Source organism: Neomonachus schauinslandi, chromosome 4 (assembly GCF_002201575.2).
Source record: "Neomonachus schauinslandi chromosome 4, ASM220157v2, whole genome shotgun sequence".
In the NCBI taxonomy this organism is placed as follows: Eukaryota; Metazoa; Chordata; class Mammalia; order Carnivora; family Phocidae; genus Neomonachus; species Neomonachus schauinslandi.
In genome coordinates, this window is record NC_058406.1 from 49,983,297 (window position 1) to 50,009,564 (window position 26,268).

At 37.7% G+C, this 26,268-nt stretch overlaps 1 protein-coding gene and 1 non-coding gene across 2 annotated transcripts in view; both read right to left on the bottom strand.

Moving 5' to 3' along the window:
• Nucleotides 1-26,268, bottom strand: part of DOCK7 (dedicator of cytokinesis 7) — a 217,678-nt gene that overhangs the window by 156,073 nt on the left and 35,337 nt on the right. The window contains exons 4-10 of the mRNA XM_044914530.1: nucleotides 26,017-26,085; nucleotides 21,304-21,433; nucleotides 20,985-21,197; nucleotides 20,542-20,627; nucleotides 8,717-8,783; nucleotides 6,820-6,969; nucleotides 690-770 (exon numbers count right to left, since the gene is read on the bottom strand). Of these exons, the coding sequence (XP_044770465.1) occupies nucleotides 690-770; nucleotides 6,820-6,969; nucleotides 8,717-8,783; nucleotides 20,542-20,627; nucleotides 20,985-21,197; nucleotides 21,304-21,433; nucleotides 26,017-26,085 (796 nt within the window). The remainder of the gene's footprint in view (nucleotides 1-689; nucleotides 771-6,819; nucleotides 6,970-8,716; nucleotides 8,784-20,541; nucleotides 20,628-20,984; nucleotides 21,198-21,303; nucleotides 21,434-26,016; nucleotides 26,086-26,268) is intronic.
• LOC123324807 lies at nucleotides 12,150-12,339 on the bottom strand. The gene has a single exon (XR_006540066.1). It is a non-coding gene; the product is annotated as a U2 spliceosomal RNA (small nuclear RNA).

Below are 26,268 nucleotides of genomic sequence, written 5' to 3' on the forward strand. Positions count from 1 at the left end.
CATTTTCTATTTTTATCATATTCCTTAATTATCCGCAACTAGACAGAGCTCCAGAATACTGCTATTTTGCTAGGAAAGGTTTTATTATCAATATCACTATTTTATAAAAATATCACTATTTTTGAAAATTTTAATTATTTAGGAATTAAACTATATTAACTTAGTTCTCTCCAAGAAAAAAAAATGTAGAGTCAATTAGTTTGGGGGTGAGGGAGATTTTAAAGACTAAAACATCACAGGGGCACCTGGGTGGCTCAGTCGGTTAAGTGTCTGACTCTGGATTTCAGCTCAGGTCATGATCTCAGGGTTGTGAGACTGAGCCCCACACTGGGCTCCGTAGTAAGTGTTATGGAAAAAATAAGGAAGAAAAAGAGAAAAGCCTGCTTAAGATTCTCTCACTCCATCTGCTCCTAGCCAACCCCCCTCTAAGGAAAAAAAAAAAAAAAGAATAACAGCATATGACCCAAGCTAGATAACAAAGGAAATAAAGAAGAAACTAATAAAGTGGGTAGGCCAATAGAAAATAATGAATTAGTAGTAAAATTCCTTAATATGCTTTGTATAGTATTCTCCCAAATAATAACTTAGGAAATCTAAGGGTGTTTAGGGTTGGACTCAGAGATCTGGGGGAAATGGGGAGGGACTATATGTCTATAAAGATGGGGAAAATGAGATGCATGATATTCTACCTTTGTGGCATCTGCTTCTTTGAAAATCATGTATGGTTCTGCACACTCTCCGATGTCACCTTGCTGTAGGACTTTTTCTAGCTGTCAAAGAAAAAAAAGTAAAGACTAATTAAGCGCCCCCCAAAAAAAGAAAGAAAGAAAAAAAAAAAAAAAGCAATCAGCCTGGAATGCAAGGATGGTTCAATATAAGAAAATCAATCAACATAATGGACTACACTAATGGAATGACAGGAAAAAAAACACATGATCATCTCAACTGATAAAGAAAAATAATTGGGCAAAATTCAACACCCTTTCACACTAGGAACACTCAACGAACTAGCAATACAAGAAAGCTCTCTCAACATAATAAAGGCCATATATGGAAACACCACAGCTAAAATCATATTCAATGGTGAAAGACTGAAAGTTTTTCCTCTTACATCAGGAGCAAGATAAGGATGCTCACTTTTGCCAATTCAATTCAACAAAGTACTGGAAGTCTGAGCCAGAAAATAAGAAAAAGAGAAAAAAATGAGTCCAAATTTGAAAGGAAAAAGTAAACTTGTTGCTGTTTACAGATATGATCTTTTGTTCAGAAAACCTGAATATGACACACACACACAAACACACATAAATGGTTGAACTAATAAATAAATTCAGCAAAGTTGCAGGATACAAAATCAACATGCAAAAATCATTTGTATCTCTATACACTAATAATGAACAATTCAAGAAGGAAATTAACAATTTCATTTACAATAAAAGAAAAAAGAAAAAAACATAAGTATCCCCACTTTTAGAAAGCTTGCATTATGCCACTTTGCTTTTATACAAGACCTACATTAATACTTGCTTTCACTAACTGAAAGAAATCTTAAGAGTTTCACTTTTATTAAAAAAAGGCAAAAAGTAAAAATAACATTCAACATTTCCTTTGTAGTTCCCAGATATACAGGCAGCACACAACCTGAGGAGCAAGAGTGGCACCGCCATGCTCCTTCCCCGGACACGACACTCAGCATCTCAGCATCAAGCTACCATAGCTTTGAACTGTGAGCATCTGTGCTTTATGTCCATTTATTTTGTGCATTTGTTGGCAAGATATATCCAAAGGGGGGTGCTGGGTGGCTCAGTCGTTAAGCATCTGCCTACGGCTCAGGTCATGATCCCAGGGTCCTGGGATCGAGCCCCGCATCGGGCTCCCTGCTCTGCGGGAAGCCTGCTTCTCCCTCTCCTATTCCCCCTGCTTGTGTTCCCTCTCTCGCTGTGTCTCTCTCTGTCAAATAAATAAAATCTTAAAAAAAAGATATACCCAAAGGTATCAGGAAAGCCTAAGAGAGGTTATTTTTAAAGTCAAAGCAGGATGAATAAACCGTTTTAATCCTGCAAAGGAGTATGACATGACAACATACATAAAAGGACAAATTAATACTGCACATAACAATATGGAGGACTCTCCCAGACATTATATTGAGTAAAAGAAGCCAGACACAAAAGCCTGCCTATTGTAGGATTCCTTTTCATATGAACTTCAAGAAGAGAAGCCAGCAATGGTGACAGAAGTTAGAATACTAGTTATCTGGTGGAAGGGCAGGGGTAGTCACTATAAAGAGAAACACAAGAACCCTCTAGGGTAATGAGGTAACAGAAATACTGTACGTCTTGAGTTCAGGAATGATTTATACAGATGAATACATATGGAAGAATTGACCCAACTGTTTACTCCAGATTTGTATCCCATAAAGATCTCACTGTATATATTTTATATCTCAATTTTTTATAAAACTGATAAATACCAAGTGTAACTAACTGAAACTTATTCACTACTGCTGGGAATGCAACTATCAGATACCCTGGAAACCCATTCGATAGCATCTACCAAAGCTGACAAATATTCTATAACTTGGCAATTCTACTCCCAAGAATAAACGGAAATGAATACATATATCTATTCTCATGGAATGCAAATGTTTACAGAATTACTGATAAAAACCACAAAATTAGATTAACGAAAATGTCTATCACCAGTAAAGAGAATTATGATATATTCATACAATACTAAAAAGCAATGTAAATGAATTTTAAAACTAGGTGGCTAAGTTGGTTAGGCATCAGATTCTTGGTTTCCACTTGGTCATGATCTTGAAGTTGTTGGATCGAGCCCCATGTCGGGCTCCATGCTCAGTGAAGCATCTGCTTGGGATTCTCTCTCCCCCTCTCGCTCTGTTCCTCCCCCAACTCACACCTACATGCTCTCTCCCTCTAAGATAAATAAAACTTTAAAAAAATAAAAAATAAAAATTCCTGCATAAAGCAGTATAGATTGATCGCACAATCATGTAGCAAGTCACAAAATATACACACTGTTGGATCCTATTAACATAGTGTTCAGGGGCACCTGGGTGGCTCAGTTGGTTAAGCGACTGCCTTCGGCTCAGGTCATGATCCTGGAGTCCCGGGATCAAGTCCCGCATCGGGCTCCCTGCTCGGCAGGGAGTCTGCTTCTCCCTCTGACCCTCCCCCCTCTCATGCTCTCTGTCTCTCATTCTCTCTCTCTCAAATAAATAAATAAAATCTTAAAAAAAAAAAATTTATTAAAAAAAAAAAAAACATAGTGTTCAAAAACAAGCAAATACGTTCGGAGGAGAAAAAATGAGTAGTGAATGGTACATGGACAGTTTCTGGGATTCTAGTTAACATTTTGTTTCTTAACCCAGGTAAGTCGTAACATAATGTATTTATTTGGGGATAATTCATTAAACCATATATTTATGACTTTTGTCATACCTCAATAAAAAATTTAATTAAAATAATTTTAAGCTTATTTTGTTATCATTACCTTACTATAACCCAAGTTTTTTTTCATCTACTTATGGGTTTCTTTCAATGAGCTTTGTTTTTATTCTCTAAAATGGTGGCTTCCATAAACAATCCAAAAATAATGGTATTACCCCTTCACATATTTGCCAGAAAGTAACTATGCTATTAAACAGGACAAAAAAGGAGCAAGGAAGTAATAATCCTGGCTGAGCCAGAATTCCAGTACCTCACACTGTGATAGACTGCACCAATTCTTCACCCTTCCTTTACCCCACTCATTGCCACCTGACATTGGAATTCCTCTGAATAAAGAGGCCAAGTATATATCCCAACTCCTTGACTTTTATGTTCTGTCACATGACTTGTCTTGGCCAACAGAATATTAGCTCGTATGATGTGACCAAAGGCTTGAAAGGTGCCTGTGCAGGTGGGTCTGCTCTTTGGCACTTCTGCAATCACCACGAGACTATGCCAGGCTAGACTGCAAAAAAAGAGACATACAGAGAAGTACAGCTCCAGCTGAATCCACTGACTTGCAACCAACCAAGAGACAGTTGCAGGAACACAACCACCTAAGAGAGAGTACAACCAGTATCGACTGACCACCAGAGAACTCAGATGCATGACCTAAGTAAGTGCTTGTGGTTGCACGCCACTGGCATTTTCTCTTTTTGTACTTGTATAGCAATAACTCACCAAGACACAGATCAACGGAATTTTTCCTCTCAAGAAACAGAAACATCCTGCTGGATTTAAGATTAAGATTTAAGAAAACCTCCTAAATTAAAATTTCCTTTAAAATTTTAATAATATTTAAAAAAAAATTTTTTTTTAAGATTTTATTTATTTATTTGACAGAGAGAGACACAGCGAGAGAGGGAACACAAGCAGGGGGAGTGGGAGAGGGAGAGGCAGGCTTCCCGCAGAACAGGGAGCCCAATGCGGGACTCGATCCCAGGACCCCGGGATCATGACCTGAGCCGAAGGCAGACACTTAACGACTGAGCCACCCAGGCGCCCCAAAATTTTAATAATATTTTAACTTATTCATTTTTTTGAAATTACAAGAAAGTCTTTAGCTATGTATACACACATATTTGTGTACATATGTATTTTACACAATTGAGGTCATACAATAGAGTTTTGTACCAGACTTATTTGTCACTAAATATTATATCACACACACATTTCTGTGTCACTAAAAATTCTGTCAAATTGTGGTTTTATTTGTCGTAGTATCCCATCATATGAATGTACCATGATTTATATCCCTATTTACTTATATTGAACATTTACGATATTTCTTATCCTTAATCCCATCTAAGCTGTTCCCTCCACGACAACCAAATCTTGTCACTAAATAATCTCATTTTCAAGCAGTCAATATTCCAAGCAGCAGCTGTATCTTTCCATCTCATTTCCTGAAATATGTTCTATTTTATGAAAACGTACCATATTCTCACATAAAGGAATTTGTATATACTATATTTATCAATTGTATTAATACCTAAAACTTTACTCTTTGAGTTTCTAGAGACCACTGCTGCTAAATCGTTGCTTCTAGGATTGACTGTTCATTGTAGCTAAGACCTATTTTAACCTGAATTCATAGCAATGTGTCCACAAATTAGGACATTATTCCTGTGGGTAAACAGGATTCATTTCATGACAATCCACTTTATAACCTTATTGTAAAATTCATTACCTTTTATGATAATTTTATATAAATAAAGGTAAAATGATTAAGGAATATATTTTAGGCTTCTCTCAAGTCAAGGTCAAGTTATGGCAAGTTATTCTTCAAGTTATCCTAAGCTAAGGAGCTTAATAAGATTCAGATTTTACAATTTGTAATCATTATTCTTTTTTGTTTTTGTCTGTTTTGTTTCAAGTTTTTATTTATCCTCCAGTTAGTTAATATATAGGGTAATACTACTTTCAGGAGTAGAATTTAGAGGTTCATCACCAACATACAACACCCACTGCTCATCACAGCTGCCTCCTTAATACCCATCACCCATTTAACCCCTCCCCCTGCCTACCCTCATTCTAGCAACCCTCAGTTTGTTCATTATTTAAAAGTCTGTTTAACAGAGACGAACCATGAGAGACTATGGACTCTGAGAAATAATCCAAGGGTTTCAGGGAGGGGGGGTTGGAGGATGTGGCAGCCCGGTGATGGGCATTAAGGAGGGCAAGAGTGGTGATGAGCACTGGGTGTTATATGCAAATAATGAATCATGGAACACTACATCAAAAACTAATGATGTACTGTATGGTGACTAACATAATACTAAAAAAAAAAAACTGATGGTTTGCTTCTCTCTTTTTTTTCCCCCCTATGTTTCTAATTCTTATTCTTAACTGGCTGACATTCAAATCATAATGCTCCATGACCTCGATGATTTAGATATTGATATTTATATACTATAGGAACTGAATGATAAAATCATAGTAAGGCTCCTATGACAGTTAGTTTTATATGACAAATTGGCTCGGCTATGATGCCCAGTTATTTGATCAAATCAATCTACATGTTATTGTGAAGATTTTTTTTTTAGAGGTGATTAGCATTTAAATCAGTAGAGTAAAGCTTCTCCACAATGTGGGTGGGCCTCATCCAATTATAAGAAGGCCTTAAAAACAAAAACTGAGGTTTCCCAAAAAATAATTCTCAACACTGCCTGAGTCTCCAGTCTGCTGCCCTGCAGAATTCAGACTCAAGACTATAATATCAACCCTTACCTGAACGCCAGCCTGCCACCTTGCCCTACACATTTCAAATTTGCCAGCCCTCACAATTATATGAGCCAATTCTTCAAAAGCAATCAATCTCTGTCTGTGTGTGTGTGTCTGTGTGTCTGTGTGTCTGTGTGTGTGTGTCTCCATCCTACTGATCTGTTTCTCTGGAGAATCCTTACTAACAGAGCTCCCACTCAAAAAAACACTTGGGAAGCACCTATAGTATACATCCAATACTGTGTTAAGAAATATTAAGATGAGGGGTGCCTGGGTGGCTGTCGTTAAGTCTCTGCCTTCGGCTCAGGTCATGATTCCAGAGTCCTGGGATCGAGCCCTGCATCGGGCTCCCTGCTCCGCGGGAGGCCTGCTTCTCCCTCTCCCACTCCCCCTTGCTTGTGTTCCCTCTCTCGCTGTCTCTCTCTCTCTCTCTGTGTCAAATAAATAAATAAAATCTTTAAAAAAAAAAAAGAAATATTAAGATGAAAAAATAAAAAAGATAAAATCTTTGCCCCTGACAAGCTTGTGATATTAATAGAGACAAGTATACAGACACTACACAAATAAATATATTTAACATTATTCTCACCTTTATTACAAGAAAAACATCTTGAGAAGGATAAGTGATAGAAAAAATAGCTGATCTTGCCAAGGTGGTAATGGCAGCAGGTGGTACATGGGGACGTAATAATCCTTTCATCTGCTCAGAATTAAGGTCAAAATAAAAGTTCTCTGAAATCTAAAAAAACATTCATATATTAAATTTAAAATCTGTAAATTTTACAAAAATCAAGCATACTCAGTCTTAAAATATTATAGATATTAGAACACTATACTAACATACAGTTTATGATACATTTCAATGACCAACCGTTACATATCTAAATCACACTAAAAAGAAATATACAAACTATTTGGGAAATATACAAGAAACATATTCTAAAGAACTATATCCCTAACTTCTTTGATTAGAAATGTAACCTGTAATAAAGTACACAAAAAAATTATTATAATGAATTACCTCATATTTAGTTTTTAAAAAATTATATATTTTAGCAGTCTGATTTAGCAAATACAAGCTGCTGGAGCAGAGTTCCACTGCAGAAATCTATCATATATTGACAGCAAAAGTCACTGAAAGTACTTAGTTTCTACTACACATTAATTAGGCTTAGAATGTAAATTAAGAAATGTTGAGGGGCGCCTGGGTGGGTCAGTCATTAAGTGTCTGCCTTCAGCTCAGGTCATGATCTCAGAGTCCTGGGATCGAGCCCCACATCAGGCTCCCTGCTCGGGGGGAGGCCTGCTTCTCCCTCTCCCACTCCCCCTGCTTGTGTTCCCTCTCTCGCTGTGTCCTGTCAAATAAATAAAAAATCTTTAAAAAAAAAAAAAAAAGAAATGTTGTATGAGGGGCGCCTGGGTGGCTCAGTCATTAAGCATCTGCCTACGGTTTGGGTCATGATCCCAGGGTCCTGGGATCGAGCCAGGGAAGGCCTCCCTGTTCAGCTGGGAGCTTGCTTCTCCCTCTCCTTCTGCCCCGCCCCCCTGCTCACTCACTTCCCCACTCTCTCTCTCTCTCTCAAATAAATAAATCAAATCTTAAAAAAAAAAAAAAAAAAAAGAAACGCTGGATGAAACAGGCCTCTGAAAAACTTCTAAGAGTAATAAAGATACGGTAAAACTAAAGCAGTATTTAAGACAAAATATTTCAAGCACATATACATGATCTTTTAGCTAGTGTGAATTTTAAAATTGCATCAACAAAAATTCCTAATGATTTTAATCCTTTATACATCGTTTGCCTAAAATGCTTTTCTTATATTAACTTTTTCTTAAACTAAAAGCTGCTTGCTTCTGCTACTTGCTTCTGGAACCCTTTTCATTAAATAAAAACTAGGTATCAGCTAAACTACTTTATAGTAAGATAATATTTAACAAGTCTCAATTAATTAAATTTCTATCTTCTTTTTAAAAGATAAATGTTTGGGATGCCTGGTGGCTCAGTTGGTTAAGCCTCTGCCTTTAGCTCAGGTCATGATCCCAGGGTCCTGGGATCAAGCCCTGCATTGGGCTCCCTGCTTCTCCCTTTCCCTGCTCCCCTGCTTGTGCTCTCTCTCTCAAATAAATAAATAAAATCTTTTAAAAATAAAAAATAAAATAAAAAAATAAAAGATACATGTTTAACAATTCTAAAAAATACCATCACTTATTTTCTTATAAAACAAATTAAACGGATCCCTGGGTGGCTCAGTCGTTAAACGTCTGCCTTCAGCTCAGGTCATGATCCCAGGGTCCTGGGATTGAGCCCCGCATCGGGCTCCCTGCTCAGCAGGGAGTCTGCTTCTCCCTCTCCCACTCCCCCTGCTTATATTCCCTCTCTCACTGTGTCTCTCTCTGTCAAATAAATAAAATCTTAAAAAAAAAATTAAAACACATTTCTGAAACCAAGGATTATGACAAAAGATGTTCAAACAATATACTCTTACCTTTTTCTTTTCCTTGACATCATATAAAGCCAAACTTGCAAAAATGGGTTCAATTTCAATTTCAAACCTTTAAGAAGAAAAAAAAAAAGGAGTTTAACCTTTCTACATCTATGCTACCCCTTCTTTCTGAAACACTTTTCCATGTATATCTTTCAGTCTAAATCAACCATTACCTCCTCTACATAATCCTGTATTTTCAATGTAAAAAAAACTAAGAAAACACGTAAAAAAATTCACAGGAAAATGGGAGCATACAAAATTCCACCACATGGAGAGAACCAAAATTAAAAGTTTCAGGGCCTATCCATCTAGACTTTTGTCTATGTATAAATGCACTTGGTGAATGGATTTTTTTTAAAACATTGTACACTTAGTAGTCTGCTTTTTCAACTTATTATTTTATGGATATATTTCCCTGTCATAAATATTAATCTAACCATGATTTTTAATGCTGACATAGTAATTTTCATTATATGAATATGCCAAAATATATTTTAGAACTGTATGCTTAAATTGAAATGTCTAATTTCACTTCCCAGAACAATGATTTACATACATCAAACATGATATGTAACATTAGGTTAACTAAAACTCTAGAGCAGTGGTTCTCAACAAAGGACAATTTTCCCCCAAGGGGACATTTGGCAATGTCTGGAGACCTTTTATTATTTTTTTATTTTTTAAAGATTTTATTTATTTATTTATTTATTTGGCAGAGAGAAAAACAGTGAGAGAGGGAACACAAGCAGGGGGAGTGGGAGAGGGAGAAGCAGGCTTCCCGCGGAGCAGGGAGCCCGATGTGGGGCTCGATCCCAGGACCCTGGGATCATGACCTGAGCCGAAGGCAGATGCTTAACGACTGAGCCACCCAGGCGCCCCTGTCTGGAGACATTTTAAATTATCATTACTGCAGGAGTATTACTGGTATTTCGTGAGTAGAGGCTAGGGCTGTGGCTAAACATTCTGCATTGTATAGGAGAGCCCCTGACAAAAAAGAATTATCCAGACAAAAAAGTCAATAGTGCCAAGGTTAAAAAAAACCCTGTTCTACACTGCTCATTTTTTTTATCCTGAGTATTATCAAAGTCCTTGCAGGAGATAACATACTCGCATTGGGTTAAGAGTTTAATGAAGGGTGGGTGATTCACAAAGATTGGACAAGATTTAGGAAGAATAACTACAGAGAGTACAATTCTCTGGGGACAACAATAGCAGGGAGTCACTACCAAACCTTGACCTAAAGGAGACCTTGGAAGTGGTAAACCAAAATTTAGAAAGAAAAGATATATAAGGGCCTTTCACAGAAACAGTGGCCTTGGGAGAAGGAGGCAACCAATCAACATGACCTAACAGGGAATGAGTAAAGGAAATAAATACCCCTGATTTCACACTCTTCTACCCTCTGACTTCTGCTGATGCCTCTTTTAGCAGGACTCAACCCAGAAACCAAAAGAATAAGATTTTGGTAATACTGTCTACACAGCTCAAACTCTACAAAGCCTACTCTGCAACCTCTGTAACACCTGTTACTGTCACTCTCTCGGACTCTATGACTCCAGGGGGTATGTGGTATCACACTGGACTTTTAATATGCATCTTTTCATATATTTATGACCACATAGGTATCCTCTTTTGGACTATTTTTCTATTTCATATTTGCCATTTTCCTCATTAATTTATACTTCTTTATGAATTCTGTATATGGACACTTTGTCAAATGAATGTATTGAAAATATCTGCCCCCTCTGTATGGCAGAGAAAGAAAGAGAAACAGAGAGAAACAGATATCCAACTGTCCTGCCAATTTATCGAAAAGATTACCTTTCCCCACTATCTATACAGTTGTCTCCCCTTATCTGCAAAAAATGTTCCAAGACCCCCATGGATACCTGAAATCTTGTGGACAGTACTGAAAATTATATATACTATGTTTTTTTCCAATACATACACAACCAGTGATAAGGCTTAATTTATACTTTAGGCACAGTAAAAGATTAACAACAATAACTAATAAAAAATAGAACATACTGTAATAAAAGATTTGTGAATGTGGTCTCTCTCTCTCTCTCAAAATGTCTTATTGTACTATACTCATCCTCCTTTTCTTTACGATGATATGAGAGGATAAAATGCCTATGTATGAGATAAAGTGAAGGGAATGACACAGGCTTCCACGTAGGGTTAGGCTACTATTGACCTTTTGACAATACATCAGAAGGATCATCATCTGCTTCTGGACAGCAACTGACCACTGGTAACTGGATCCATGGATAAGAGGGAGACTACTGTCGTACCATTTTAATAGTAAATCAAAAATCCATGAACATATAGGTCTATATCTAGCTCTATTCCATTGGATGGTTTATTGAATTATGTGTACATGCAACACTGTCTTAATTATGTAGCTTTGTATTAAGTCTTGATACCTAGTTTATTTCATAAAGTGCTTCAAAACTGCCCTGCCTCCATTTGGCCCTTTGCATTTTCGTATAAATTTTAAATTCAGATAAAAATAAGCAAAAATGGACCAAAGGTAAGAGAAATGTTCATTCCTTACTGAGAAAATTAAAATCCCATTTTGTAATTTAGCACCATAAAATTCATGTAAATTAACTTTTTTTATGATAGTTTGGAAACAGTATTTAAAGATCCATATTGTTAGTATTGATGAACAAAGGCAGGAAATCCTGAGGAAAAAACCAGTGTGTTTCACATTAAGAAAGGCTCCTCCTAACGCATGACAAGAATTTTTTAAATGAGATACATAATTTGATTTTTTTTTTTTTTAATGTTTCAAAGGCTCTTCCATTATACAAAGGACTGCCATGGTGGTTGTTTTTTTCTTTTTTATCTTTTCTTTTTCAATGTATACTCCTCATATATTCAGCATATAATTTGAGACAGAAAATTCAAAAAAAGCATACCATATTACTCCCGTGCAACCAAACATATGCATGCTTGAGTTTGTCAAGAAATACTATTTGAGGGGCACCTGGGTGGCTCAGTCAGTTGGGTGTCTGCCTTCGGCTCAGGTCATGATCCCTGGTCCCGGGATTGAGCCCCGCATCGGGCTCCCTGCTCAGCAGGGAGTCTGCTTCTCCCTCCCCCTGCTCTTGTGCACTTGTGCTCTCTCTCTCTCCTCTCTCTTTCCCTCTCAAATAAATAAAATCTTTTTAAAAAAATTAAAAAAGAAAAAATAATACTATTTGAGCATTAGATACTCAGTGGCTACTAAGCTGCAAAAAGGTTTTTTTCTTTTCCACTATAAGTGCTCATTTATTTGAAGTGCTGAGAATTCTGAAACATCCAAAAAAAAAAGCAATTTTTAATCATTCAGAGGCCTATGAAAACACACAACTAACAAAATATTGGCTTATTTCTTTTAGGCTTTTTTTTCTTTTAGTGGGGTGTTTGTTTTTTTTTTTTTCCTCCGAGAGGGCACACTGTTCGTGGAAGCAATACAATACCATTCAATGTGGGGAATGGATGGAGCAAGCTCCCATTCCACGTCCTAGTTCCAAAAATTCATTTAATATACTGTCCTTGGCTAGAGGATGCATCAGATATTAAACTGTTAAGAGATTTTAGTGGGGTGTATTTTAACACATTTGCTTTCATACAATTTTCATAATACAGTTTTGAACATTTATCAACATGTACTGACCCTCTATCATGACTTATGGTCAATTTTGTCTGATAATTATATCACTACAAATCTGGAATTACATTGTTGCCTTGGAGTTTTTTGCCTTGGAGTTTTTTGAACCACACAGATAGTACATAAGCTTATGGTTATGAACTCAAGAGCAGTTACTCTTTTGGGGTTTTTTTCCTGTTTCATATCTAAGATTTTCCCTGCTAGAGCCAAAGTCATAACAGATAAATATCCCTACCACCTAGAATACTACTTGTATAAAATCTGCTGTTAGGCACTTAATACAAGAGTCTGTTCCACCTGTTTGAGTGCAAGCTCTTTCTCTTATAGAGTCCATTAAAACAGGGTTGGGAAACAGCCCCAATGTAAAAATTCGCTATAGAGTGCTTACCCCTATGGAAAGATTTCTTAGCATTTCTAGGCTCCCAAGAAATTCTTAGTTTTGTAACAGCTAACCATGCCTGGGTAGGGTTTCCTTGAATGTCTAGACCACTTTATTGCTGACTCACAGTCTTCTTAATATTAGAAACAATTTTCTCATGCAGGGTAAAGGGAAGGTTATTCTTGGAAAACAAAATATAAGAAAACTTATTTTCATAAATGTATCAGTTTCTGTAATTGATAACAAAAATAAAACTATCATTTCTGACCCTTTCTGAAATCACAATGTGACTAAGTTCTTCCTTACTTTAAACCTGGATTTTTCTTATGATAGAGAAATCATATATATATCATTCTAGATCCAGAATTTTCAACAAAAGCTGACCAAACTAAAACTAAAGAATGCAAAATGATGTGAAAATCCATTCTATATTTTATTTCTTTAGGGGAGAAATAATAAATTTAAAACTTTATTAGTCAGTAAGATTGTAAGTATAAAACCAAAATGAGGGGCACCTGGGTGGCTCAGTAGGTTAAACGTCTGCCTTTGGCTCAGGTCATGATCCCAGGGTTCTGGGATCGAGCCCTGCACTGGGCTCCCTGCTCAGCGGGGAGCCTGCTTCTCCCTCTCCCACTCCCACTGCTTGTGTTCCCTCTCTCGCTGTCTCTCTGTCAAATAAATAAAATCTTAAAAAAAACACACACACACATGGGGCACCTGGGTGGCTCACTCATTAAGCGTCTGCCTTTGGCTCAGGTCATGATCCCAGGGTCCTGGGATCAAGCCCCACATTGGGCTCCCTGCTCGGCAGGAAGCCTGCTTCTCCCTCTCCCACTCCCGCTGCTTGTGTTCCTGCTCTTGCTGTGTCTCTCTCTGTCAAATAAATAAATAAAATCTTTAAAAAACAAAACAAAACACAATGAGATGCCTCACATCCACTCTCAACAAAAAATAGATAATAAAAAGTGTTGGCAAGAATGTAGACAAGTTAGAAGCCCTGTACTTGCTAGTGGAAATGTAAAATTGTGCAGCTGCTTTGGGAAACAGGCAATTCGTCCAAAATTTAAACATGGAGTTACCAAATCAACCACAATTCTTTTTTTTTTTTAATATTTTATTTATTTATTTGACAGAGAGAGACACAGTGAGAGAGTGAACACAAGCAGGGGGAGTGGGAGAAGGAGAAACAGGCTTCCCGCCGAGCAGGGAGCCCGATGCGGAGCTCGATCCCAGGACCCTGGGATCATGACCTGAGTCGAAGGCAGACGCTTAACGACTGAGCCACCCAGGCGCCCCACCAAATCAACCACAATTCTAATCATAGGTATATACCCAAGAGAAATGAAAACATATGCTTGTACTGCTAAAACAGTGGAAACAACCCAAATGGTCATCAACTGATGAATGGATAAACAAAATATTATGTATCCATCCAATGAAATATCACTCAGCCATAAAAAGAAATCAAGTACTGATACATGCCATAACATAGATACACCTTGAAAACATTATACTAAGTGAAAGAAGCCACAAAAAGAAACACATATTGTATTACTCCATTATTGGGAAATGATCAAAATAAACAAATCTATATAGCAGAAGACAGATCAGTGGTTGCCGACGGCTGGAAGACTTGGGAAAAAAGTGAAAAGTAATGGATATGGGATTTCTTTTTGGGATGATGAAAATGTTCTAAAACTGTTGATATTGCACAAATCTGTGAATATACTAAAACCTACTGAATTGAATGCTGGGTGAATCCACTGGTGAACTATACTGGCTCTACTTTGGGTGAACTGCATAATATGTGATTATATTTCAATAGAGCTGTTATTTTTTAAAAAGTGGAAACAACACATGCTCATCAACTGATAAATAGATAAACAAAATGAGCTGTATTCACAGTATAATATTATTAGCCATATCAAAGAACAAAGTATTGATATATACTACAACATAAACCTTGAAAACATTATGCTATGTGGAAGAAGCCAGACATAAGGACCACATATTATATAATTCCATTTCATGAATTATACAGAATAGGGAAACTTAAAGAAACCTAAAGCAAATTAGTAGTTGTCAAGAGCTGAAAGAATAGGGAGTGACCACTAAGGGTACTTTTATGAACTGAATTTTGTCCCCTGAAAATTTATATGTTGCAGTCCTAATCCCCAATGTGACATTTAGAGATAGAACCTTTAAGTAGATAACTAAGGTTAAATGAGACCATAAAACTGAGACCCTAAGACAAAAAGAGTAGTGTCTTTATAAAAAGAGAAAGAGACCCCAGAGACCTCTCTCTCTTCATGCGGGAACAAAGGAAAGGCTATGTGAGGGTACAACAAGAAGGTGGCCATCTGCAAGCCAGAAAGAGAGGCCTCATCAGAAACCACTCCTACCAACACCTCGATCCTCAACTTCCAGTCTCCAGAACTGTAAGTAAATAAATTTCTGCTGTTTACACCACCCAGTCTAGGGTATTTTGTTATGGCAGTCTGAGTAGACTACTACAGGTATGGAGTTTCTCTCTGGGGTGAAGACTATGTTCCAGAATTAGTCACAGTAATGTTATCCAACTTGGAATATACTAAAAACCACTGACTTAAGCCTTCTGGGGAAGAGGATGGAGTAGGAAGACCCTAAGCTTTACCTCTTCCCACAGATACAACTAGATAACACCCATATAAGTGTAAATAAACCAGAAAACAACCCAAAGACTGGCAGAACAGACTCTCCACAGCTAAACGTAGAGAAGAGGCCACATAAAGAATGTAGGAAGGGCAGAGACGAGGTTAGGAGCTAAATGGATCTGCAGGAGGGAGGAAAACAATAGGCACAGAAAGTGGAGGAAAAAACAGACCATCAGAACAGGCACCGGGAACCTGCAGGGGTAAGACGAATCCCCATTTGGCTTTGAAAATCAGAAGGGCCAAATTTCACCAGTTCTTACCATCAGTGGGGGTTTAACACCTGGACTTTAAAAATCAGCAGTTAGGCTTTGGGAGAGCCAGGAAGATAAAAGGAAACTGAGTCCCCGCCTTTAAAGAAACAGCACAACAAACAGTCCTTCAGATTTTTCTCTTTTAACATAGATTTATTTATTTATTTATTTATTTATTTATTTGAGAGAGAAAGCATGCATGCATGGGGGGTAGGGGGGGCACAGAGGGAAAGGGAGAAAAAAACTTAAGCAGATTCCGCCCGGAGTGCAGAGCTGGACTCAGGGCTTGATCCCATGACCCTGAGATCAAGACCTGAGCCGAAACCAAGAGTCGGTTGCTTAACTTACTGCTACACCCAGGCGCCCCAGACCCTCAGATTTTACAGCATAGATGGAGCAGTTTGAAAAATTTCTGGTGTATGGGGCACCTGGGTGGCTCAGCTGGTTAAGCGTCTGCCTTCAGGTCAGATCATGATCCCAGTGTTCTGGGATGGAGCCCCACATCGGGCTCCCTGCTCAGCAGGGAGTCTGTTTCTCCCTCTCCCTCTGCCCCTCCCTCCCGCTCATGCTCTCTTTCTCGCTTGCTCTCTCAAATAAATAAATAAAATCTTCAAAAATAAATTTAAAAATAACCTTTAAAGGGCGCCTGGGTGGCTCAGATGGTTAAGCGTCTGCCTTTGGCTCAGGTCATGATCCCAGGGTCCTGGGATCGAGTCCCACATCGGGCTCCCTGCTCCTTGGGAGCCTGCTTCTCCCTCTGCCTCTCTCTCTCTCCCTGTCTCTCATGAATAAATAAATAAAATCTTTAAAAAAAAAATTTTTTTTAAATAACCTTTAAAAAAAAAAAGGAAAAGAAAAATTTCTGGTGTATACAGAAAGGAAATTTGTTTACTAATCTCAGAGCATGTGCTGGAGGAACAGGGATCATTGAAAGACCTCTCCAGGAACAAAGAAGCTAGTGGGTGCCATTTCCCTCTCCACCCCCCAGCCTAGATACCTACAGGAACCAGCACAGCTCCAACTGTCCACCTAACTTGCTAACAGCACACCGTGCCTCTTCATTCTCCTGCAGACCTGCCCCCTGCAATATGCCCTTGACCAGAAACCATCCAAAGCAATGCCATAAGCCTGGCAGTGTGCAAGCAGCCCCAACAGGGGCCAGGACCACTCCAAAGTAACTCCTACCCTAGGGAAAGGGAAAGATAACCACACACATCAATCCCACTGTGCCCAAGCAGTGGGCTAGGGGCAGACAGCTGATCTGACTGCAGGCCTCAACCACCAAGGAAAGTTTCTCGGGAGACAACACAGGGAAAGTGCCCTGCAGTTCAGTGCTACTACATCTCTGGCAAATGCCTGGTCGAACTCAGCTTAAGCCCAAGGCAGCCTCAGACCATCCGACTAATAACACAGGGACCAAACCCTGCCCACAACAGGCAAAGAGAGCCATTGCAGATAACTGGACTGAGGGCAAAAGCAGCTCAGCCATGACAGCAGGACACATGCATCACATATAGGAGACCTCCTGAATCACTGGGTTCTGGTGAACAGGAGACAATGCACTGCAAGGCACTACAGGACCTCTTCTTCTTAAGCCACTACTTTCAAGAGTAGGAGACGTAGCTGACGTTCCTAACACAGACATAGATACAAAGAGTTAGACAAAATGAGACACAGGAATATGTACCAAATGAAATAATCAGGACAAAATCACAGCAAGAGAACTAAGCAAAAATGAGATAAGTAATACGTCCGATAGAGAATTTAAAGTAATGGTCATAAAGATATTCATGGGACTCGAGAAAAGAGGGGAGGACCTCAGTGAGACACAACAAAGAGAGAGAAAACATAAAAAAAAAAAAAATGAATCAAAGACAAAGAACTCAGTAACTGAAATTAAAAATACACTAGATGGGATAAATAGTAGACTAGAGGAAGCAGAAGAAGGGATCAGTGACCTGGAGAACAGAGTAATGGAAAGCAATCAAGCTGAATAAAAGAGAGGAAAAAAAATAATAAAAAATGAAAAGAAACTTACAGAACTCAGTGACACCATCAAGCATAGTAACATTCGCATCATAGGGATCCCAGAAGGAGAAGAGAAAGGAAAGGGGGCAGAAAATGTATTCAAAGAAATAATAGCTGAAACCTTCCCAAACCTGGGGAAGGAAACAGAAATCTAAATCGAGGAGGCACAGAGAAGCACCAAGAAAACCAACCGCAGGAGGTCCACACCAAGACACAGAGTAATTAAAATGGAAAAGGTACTGACAGAGAATTTTAAAGGCAGCAAGAGAAAAGAAAACAGTTACATACAAGAAAAAACCCATAAGGCTATCAGCTGATTTTTTAGCAGAAACTTTGCAGGCCAGAAGTGAGTAGCATGATATATTCAAAGTGCTAAAAGAAAAAAACCTGCAGCCAAGAATATTTTATCCAGCAAGGCTATCATTCAGAATAGAATGAGAGTAAAGAGGTTCCCAGACAAACAAAAGTTAAAAGAATTCATGACCACTAAACTAGCCCTACAAGAAATGTTAAGGGTGATGCTTAGAGTGGAAAGGAAAGACCATAAGCAGGAGTAAGAAAAGAAGGAAGCACAAAAACAGTAAAATTAAGTACATCTGTAAAAGTCAGGCAAGAGATTCACAAAATAAAAAGATGTAAAGTATGATACCATATACCTAAAATCTGGGGGTGGGGGGAGTAAAGAATGGATTCAAACTTAAGTAACCATCAACTTAATATGGACTGCTTATGCATAAGATGTTATACACAAACTTAACTGTAACCACACATTAAAAACCAGTAATAGATATGCAAAAAATAAAGAGAAAGGAATCCAAGTATATCACTAAAGAAAGCCAGAAAATCATGAGAGATGTGAACAAAAGGGGAGCCTGAGTGGCTCAGCTGGTTATGCAATCAACTCATGATTTCAGCTCAGGTCATGACCTCAGGGTCATGAGATCAAGCACAAGCTGGGCTCCATGCTCAGTGCAGAGTCCGCTTGAGATTTCTCTCTCTCTCTCTCTCTCTCTCTCTCGCCCTCTGCCCCTCCCCCAACTCATGCATGCTCTCTCTCTCTCTCTCAAATAAATAAATCTTTACCCAAAAAAAGAAGTGAGCAAGGAAAGAAACAGAATATAATGCTAAGTGAAATAACTCAGTGAAAGACAAAAACCAAATGACTTCAATTATATGTGGAATTTAAAAAACAAAACAAACAACAACAACAAAAAGACACAAACCAAAAAACAGACTTAACTGTAGAGAACAAACTGATAGTTACCAGAGGGGTGGTGGGTTGGCGGATGGGTGAAATAGGTGAAGGGGATAAAGAGTACACTTACCATGATGAGCACTGAGTAATACACAGAATTACTGAATCACTATATTGTACACCCGAAAATAATACAATGCCATTTGTTAACTATACTAGAATTAAAATTTTAATAAGAAATAAGTAAACCACTGACTTTTAAAAGGGTGAATTTTATACAGAAATTATATCATAATAACTGATATTAGCTGTCCTGATATTCAAAAGACTCAATGCACTAAAGCACTAACAGGTGTCTAGATAAATCTAACTAAATATGTAATACCTTAACTTTCAAAGGAAGGAAAATGTCCAAGTTATCCAGACATAGAAGTGGTCTATCCCTATGAGTTGCTGCTTTTAGAAAGTTCTATGGATTGAAACTTCCTTTATCTTAAGTCAGAACTAGTAATTAACTTCAAATCACTCTGATGATGTTAGATCAGAAGCCATTTAACTTTTTACATAAAGAAATATATACTTAAAAATCTTAAAAAAAAAAAAAACACAAAGCCTACTATGTAACAAATGTATAATCATCTCTTAAGGGAAAAGCTACTTTGCCTTTATATTCCCCAAGCCAAGTACAGCATCTGGTAAACACAAGATACTTAGGAAATGCCTTTCGGGGCACCTGGGTGGCTCAGTCGGTTAAGCATCTGCCTTAGGCTCAGGTCATGATCCCAGGACCCTGGGATCAAGCCCCACGTCGGGCTCCTTGCTCAGTGGAGAGCCTGCTTCTCCCTCTCCCTCTGCCTGCCACTCCCCCTGCTTGTGCTCTCTCTCTCTCTCTCTGACAAATAAACAAATAAAATCTTAAAAAAAAAAAAAAAGGAAATGCTTTCAAGTTTTATATATAGCTGTGACAAAGAGTCATCTCCACCTGTGAGCCAAAAATGCTCTTAAGCTCAGCTTCATACAACAGTTTTAATGCTTAGGGGCATTTAAAATTATGTATAGGGGGGCCAGGGTGGCTTGGTCATTAAGCATCTGCCTTTGGCTCAGGTCATGATCCCAGGGTCCTGGGATCAAGCCCCGCAGTGGGCTCCCTGCTCAGTGGGAAGCCTGCTTCTCCCTCTCCCTCTGACACTCCCCCTGCTTGTGTTCCCTCTCTCGCTGTGTCTTTCTCTGTCAAATAAATAAATTAAATCTTTTAAAAAAATAAATGAATAGGGGCGCCTGGGTGGCTCAGTCATTAAGCGTCTGCCTTCGGCTCGGGTCATGATCCCAGGGTCCTGGGATCAAGCCCCACATCAGGCTCCCTGCTCTGCGGGAAGCCTGCTTCTCCCTCTCCCACTCCCCCTGCTTCTGTTCCCTCTCTCGCTGTCTCTCTCTCTCTCTCTCTCTGTCAAAATAAATAAATAAAATCTTTTTACATAAATAAATAAATGAAATTATGTACAGAAGAACAATACTTCTCAAATGGACACAAATACAAGCATAAAATCTACTAGGATTTTGTCATACTAATACTCAAAATATTTTTTGAAAAATAAAAGTTATACAATAAACAAATACTCACTTGAGTGATAAACATTTTACAAGAAGTCTCTGACCAAAGTGCTCTTTGGGCACATCAGGAACACTAAGTCGTTCTATTGGCTCCTCCTACAAATTGACAAGCAGCGTTAAAATGAACATTCTTACCATATTTCAACTCTTTATAATTTTTTAAGTACTTATTTTATTAATCTAATACTTTGAGTCTTCACAACTGAGTACAGAAAACAAGGACCGATTTACGCTCAAACAGAAGTCATTAGATCCTAAGTGTGCTCAACTCATAGAAGTTACACTTGGTTATATATTAAATATATTCACTCAAATAAAAAGTGTATTTCATTTACTAAAAATTGTACCTATGTTTCAGTTAAGTTTTATTCCCTATATTATTATACTATATACAATACTCCCAAAATACTTATCTTAATAATCATCTACTTCTTTATATCTAAATATCGATACCTCATCTGGTGATGGATGCAGACCAAAGAGTTCCTTGTGGCGGTTCGATTTCCTTTGGTCATCATTCTGACGGTCTATTTCTTCATTGGGAGTGCGATCAAGCAAGTTGGGAAGCAAAGCATCAGGAAGTGAATTTTTCAAGTCAAAAATACTGCATGCCCAGCTACCCCTTGGAGTATCATCTATTGACATTGAACGTCTTTTAAGATCATCCTGTCATGCAAAACATTAAACATAAATATATTTATTTAATAAAGAAATAAAAAAATAAATTACTTTAAAATAATTTCTTTTAGACATTTAAAAATAAAGGTATTACTTGCTCATCCTGGTAGGTGCTGCCATCTGGAGCTTCATCGGATTCAAAGACCTGTTTTGGCAAACCTTTTTGCCTTTCTTTCTGTTTATCTAATGTATTAGGATTAAATCCTGTTCCCAGTTTATGATACCTATTCAAAATAAAATAGTTAAGTAAATGTCAGTTTTGGAAATTTTTCATTTTCATCATTATGTAACAAGCCAACTGTTCTCTGTATTATTTCTTTACATTAATAAGGATATATTCCAGCAGTTTTGATTATGTTAAACATTTAACCAGAAGTTTTTGTTTTTTGTTTTTTAAAGATTTTATTGATTTATATGACAGAGAGAGACACAGCGAGAGAGGGAACACAAGCAGGGGGAGTGGGAGAGGGAGAAGGAGAAGCAGGCTTCCCGCCGAACAGGGAGCCCGATGCGGGGCTCGATCCCAGGACCCTGGGATCATGACCTGAGCTGAAGGCAGACGCTTAATGACTGAGCCACCCAGGCGCCCCTAACCAGAAGTTTAAGAAGACTTCCGTTCAAAGTTCCTTTACTCCAACTAGAGAGCAGATCAGGACATTCCAAAAGTAAATCATAGTCTTCTTTCCACGACAACCATGTATATATAACTTAAGTTGTACTTCCAATTCAGATAATATTTTTTCTTTGCAGTAAAAAGAAAGGATGGGAAGCCAGGCTAAAGAACAAAATGAGAGAGTAGAAAATATATACTGCATTCATAACAATGTAAATTTTTAAAAGGCAGAAAAATATAAAGCATTGAATCTCAAAATTTCAAATAGCCAAATAAAGTTCCTATATGTCATTACGTATAAATGATCTGAAACAAGCTAAAGCTGCAGACTCTTAAAAGGAAAAAACTGCAAGATCTACACCATTGTATACATCTATTAGTTAACATATATTGCTACATAATATATATATTAGACTTAGAATAACTCTTAAACTAATGTAACCTTCTTTCCTAACAACCCAATATCCAAGAGCATTAAGCAGACACTAAGATCAAAGAGCAATTACTGTTCCATACCTCATATAGTCCAACTGGGGAAAATTTTAATTGGAGCAAAAACAATTATGATTACCAGAGGATGGTATGGTTCTTCCCACTAGTGAATTTATGAAACAGTAAAGAATCACACTTGATATGAATCATTCATCTTGTGTCTTGTTGCTAAAGATATTAAAATATCAGCTACATGATGTTCATATCCCAGTATAATCACAAAATAAAAGAAAGCATTTTTCTTTGAAAGAACTAAAAAAAAGATACTCAATACAGTAACATGAAAGGTTTTATTCAAAAACAGATGCTTTAATCTTTCATAAAATGCTTTAAGTTCCTTAATTTGTAAAGTTGCTTGTCTAAGCTGCTCTAATAAACCAGAAATGTGTTGCATTCTACCTCCTTTATGTCCTAAAATATTGACAGTATAAAATTCACAAGAACTGAGAAGAATGACATGATTCATGATCAATATTCTTCTAAATTATCACTCTGACCTCTAGCTGGTTGCCATAAGGCTCTCTATCCAACCCCACACACAGACCACCATTGCTAGGACCTCATATCTCGGCTCTGTCCCTCATTTATTCTATTCCGGCCACACTGACCTCTTTGCTATTCCTTGAATATTCCTAGCATGCTTCCAGTATGCAGCGTTTGCATGTGCTATTCTTCCCTCTGCCTAATATCTTCCACCAGATATCCAGAGGGCTCACTCCCTTACTTCCTTCCGGTCTTAGCTCAAATTCACCTTATCAGTTTAGTCTCTTCTGATTAGTTTACAAAGTAGGAAATTTAGCCACTCTTCTTGGCTCTCCCTATCCTTCTCACCCTACTTTTTTTTTTTTCCATAAGAGTTACCTCCACCATACCTATTAATATTTATCTGTGTTTGTTTATTGTCCATTGCCCTCATCCCCAACTAGAAAGTAAGCTCCATGAGGGCAGGGAATTGTTGACTGCCATATCATCACTGCTTAGCATAGCGTCTGGCACATAACAGATTCTGAGTAAGTATTTGTTGAATGAATAAATAAATGAAGTACTTTCTGTCCCTTTATGCTTCTGTGCTGAATTATAGACGAATGGTGTGGTTTCATCTTATGGCATAGTATTCCACTCCTCAGTCACGTCCACTCCGCCATTAAGCCCATCTGCTGAGTTTTTAATATTTTTTCACTGAATAAAATATTAATTTCCAAAGATAACTCATTGATTTTCATATGTCTACCATATCCTTTCATATATCCTTGAGGATATTAATTACACTTACGGGTTTTGATCTGTATTCTAACTACTTCCAACTTTAAATTGTTCCGTTATTTAGAGATTGATAATTCTCTTTGAAGCATGCTGGTTTTCATCAAATAGTTGTCAATTCTGGATTATGTGCTCATTTTTAAATCTGTAAGCCCATATCCACCTGAAAACACTGTATCTGTTCAGCTCAGCCCATATCTGGCGGTTGTAGAGAAGAGGCAATCATGCTGTCAGGCAGAATCTGCCAGTATCCACTCTTCTGGGTATGAGAGGCTCCTTCTTCTTCCAAGGCATGCCCACCCTGAGCACTATATTATCAGCTCAAGCCCCCAAAATCACTGCTCTAAAAAAAGACATAGATCTCTCTGCAGGCACTCCTGTGCAAACATGGTACAGGGGTCAAAGTAACCAAATGTGCAACAGTACCCCAGGTCCCCCTTCCATTGCCTGAATTTACTACTTCTGAGCTTACAACCCTACTGAGGTTTTTACATATATCTTCTCTTTAGATTATTCTGTACTGTGGTTTTCTCTTATGTTCCAATCGCACCCTATCTTCTATCTTCCAGGGATACTTTAAAACCTGTAGCCCAACAAAAGTGCCCCTTTTGTCATTTACTACTACACATAATAAACAAAATAATATCTGCCGTAACAGAAAAAATTTAAGCATTAGAACCCGATGTCCCTAGGTTCTAATCCAGGCTATCCCACTTTCTGGCTGTGGGACCTCAAAGACATTACTTAACTACTCTGAGCCTGAGCTATGTCATCTGTTGGAACCTTAAGATGGAACTGAGATGAGTGTCAAGTGCTCAATAAAATGCTCGATACACAGTAAGTACCCAAAAATATTAACTACCTTACCCTCTTGCCTAAACCAAGGTCAGCAACCCCATAATGAGAGTTAAGGAGCAGACTCCATGATTCTGAGATTAATGTTTTACAACTAATCTCTTTATATTAAGATTTCTAATTAGAAGTTTCCAACATACATGTATAGAGATAAAGACTTCTGAGTTATCCGACAGAGGGACAGTTTTCTTCAGTAATGTCTAAAATCTACCTATTGGAATACTTATCAAAGTGGTAAGTTCATAAAAACAGCTCTTCTTTATAAAGGGTAGCAGACTGTGCTTTTATTAGGTCACACTAAAACTAAAAAGCATGTCAGCAGTATCCCCAAGTGATGCTTAGCACAATATTAAACCCAGTGAAATAAGACAGCAACCATAGGGGCAAAACAATAAGCCAAGGATACAAGACCATTGCAAGTACAATTTAGCACAGATAACTTCAGTTTCTGAAAACTATGTCATAACAGAATTCTCCCCTACCTCGGACATTTATTTTTCCTTTAGAAAAATAAAATAAGGCTAAGAATTTTCAGGATGAAGACTCTTCATTATGTAAATTAAAATTAGCAAAGGAAACTTAACTTTTTCTTAACCTGATTTGATATCTCAAACACCATCCATTAGAAAAATAAATTTTGGGGGCGCCTGGGTGGCTCAGTTGGTTAAGCGACTGCCTTCGGCTCAGGTCATGATCCTGGAGTCCCGGGATCGAGTCCCGCATCAGGCTACCTGCTCAGCAGGGAGTCTGCTTCTCCCTCTCCCCCCTCTTGTGCTCTTTCTCTCTCTCACTCTCTCTCTCAAATAAATAAATAAAACCTTTAAAATAAATAAATAAATAAATAAATTTTGTGGGGCGCCTGGGTGGCTCAGATGGTTAAGTGTCTGCCTTCGGCTCAGGTCATGATCCCAGGGTCCTGGGATCGAGTCCCATATTGGGCTCCTGGCTCAGCGGGGAGCCTGCTTCTCCCTCTCCCTCTGCCCCTCCCCCTGCTCATGCTCTCTCTCTCTCTCTGTATCTGTGTCTCAAATGAATAAAATCTTAAAAAAAAAAAAGAAAGAAAAGAAATTTTGTGGTAGAACAAAACATTATTTTTAAAAAATATTTACCTGATTCGATATACTGGTCAAGGACCTATAAATATTTAGTTAGTTAATAAAGGGTGGGGACCTTTCAAACAGCTTGATCTGGAAAGCTGGCTATTCAATTTAACTTAATCATTTAAGTTTCAATAAACTGGATTCTTTTTGAGAAATGCAAATTATTCATCAATACCTACCCATGATTTCCCAGAAGAGTCAGACCATAAATTATTATAATTACATATTATTAGTTATTAATGATCTATGATAATATAGAAATACTACTGATAAACCTATTATTTTATACAGAAAGTTAAGTGATGTAGGCCACAGTAATTGCAGAACTCCTAAGGAGAAAATATCTACATAAAAAAGGTCCTTCTTTTGTTTCTTCAGCTATTTTTTTAAATGAATGTTCAGGTCTCATAATTATTATTAATCTACCTTAATCCATTTATAGATCCTACTCAGCATTTCTTAATGTTATAATAAGCCTATGACTTACTTTCTGATCACGACTGCCCAGTCCTCTGTATAACTTCTTATACAATCTCTAACATGTGGATCCATTTCACTAGTTTAAAAAAGAAAATAAATTTGTAATTTAGTAAGGAAAGCACTGATGTTTGTGAATTTGGTTGCTTCAGTTCTTGTTCATATAATAGGAAACAATACTACCACAAGAAATAGGATCTAAACAGAATCAAGGAAGGTAGCCTTTCCATAGCTAAACTTAAACCAAAAATATGTAAATGTC